Source organism: Helobdella robusta, assembly GCF_000326865.2.
Source record: "Helobdella robusta unplaced genomic scaffold HELROscaffold_4, whole genome shotgun sequence".
NCBI lineage: Eukaryota > Metazoa > Annelida > Clitellata > Rhynchobdellida > Glossiphoniidae > Helobdella > Helobdella robusta.
In genome coordinates, this window is record NW_008704902.1 from 6,490,988 (window position 1) to 6,492,308 (window position 1,321).

The following is a 1,321-nucleotide window of genomic DNA, read 5'->3' on the forward strand; positions in this document are numbered from 1 at the left end:
TGTTACAGATAGAAAGTTGATTATTGGCCTGTTTTGGACATTAGACCAACCATCACTTACCATAGTGAGTCCTGTGTTCAGTGTCTGACAAATGACTATTAACACGAAGAGCAACAGATTGGACTTCCTCATCTAGCAAATTTGTTGATATGGCCTTTCTGCTCGGAGGAACGTAACTAGCACCGCACTGTGCTACAGATGTGCAAGCATCTTTAAAGTATTTACTGTCTGCAAGATTAAAAGGTAATCCATTAGCGTAAAACATTCTAGCAACTGCTCTATCTGCAACATTTTTTGCACACTTCTTCATCATGTCTGGCAACATTGATTGCTTACCAAAGCTGATATTATTTGATTTTGAAGAAGTTGATGATGTAGTAAAAGTAGATGATGTTATTTGATTTAATCTGACCAGCTGCTGTTTTTTCTTCTGATCTTCTTGGCGCTTGCTTTCAATTTCCAAAAATTTGGAGGCAACAATGTCAGGAACCTTACTACATTTCTTCAGACCAATTTTTTTATCTCCAATCAGATGACCACGAATTCGTAATGCACCTCCAACAAATTTTCTGTCACAATATATACATTGAATGGTTGGCAAGTTATCCGGTTTGTCATCACTGTCATCACTAACGCAAATTACATGTTGCCATTCAGGCCCTTTTTCCTTTGGCATGATCAAATTTGAAAAGTTTATCAACGATTTTCAGCTTTTAATTATAAATAACTTACGTACGCGTACAAACAGGATACGAATATAACAAACAATCTATCGCTCACAAAAACATTAGATAGTCAGGCACTAGATAAAATAGAATAAAAAGAATTATACAGTGAGAATGACCTAGTTTTTAATGTCGCTTAGGAGAGCATAGATATTATGTCATCAACGGTGGAGTTAATTTGCATCTTAATAAACTTGATTCAATATTTTTAAACATCAAGAAAGGCAATAACATGATAATAACGACGTTATTAAAACAAAGTTTATTGCTATTTAAATGTTTAAATAATTTGACTTTGGAGGCGAATTTTTGCAGCGATCATTTCATAGATATTATAATTATAATATCTATGTTTAAACTTGAACTTTTTGAACTTTATGGCCGAAGAATAAAGTTCAAAAAGTTCAAGACAATAATAAAGTTCAAAAAGTTCGAACGTCACAACTATGGTGAGGATGATGTGTGGGGTTAAAGTGAAGGATAGGAGGAGTAGTACAGAGCTGATGTCGATGATGGGACTGAATGAGGACATTGTGACATTGATAAGGAGATCGAGATTGCGGTGGTATGGACATGTGTTGAGAAGGTATGAAAGG

The 1,321-nt window shown here is 34.8% G+C and overlaps 1 protein-coding gene across 1 annotated transcript in view; it reads right to left on the minus strand.

Moving 5' to 3' along the window:
- The window catches only part of HELRODRAFT_162755 (hypothetical protein), a gene marked incomplete at both ends in the record, with an annotated part of 2,187 nt that extends 1,511 nt beyond the window's left edge, over positions 1-676 (minus strand). The window contains one exon of the mRNA XM_009024862.1: positions 413-676. Coding sequence (XP_009023110.1) covers positions 413-676 — 264 coding nt within the window. The remainder of the gene's footprint in view (positions 1-412) is intronic.
- Between the last annotated feature and the right edge of the window lie 645 nt (positions 677-1,321).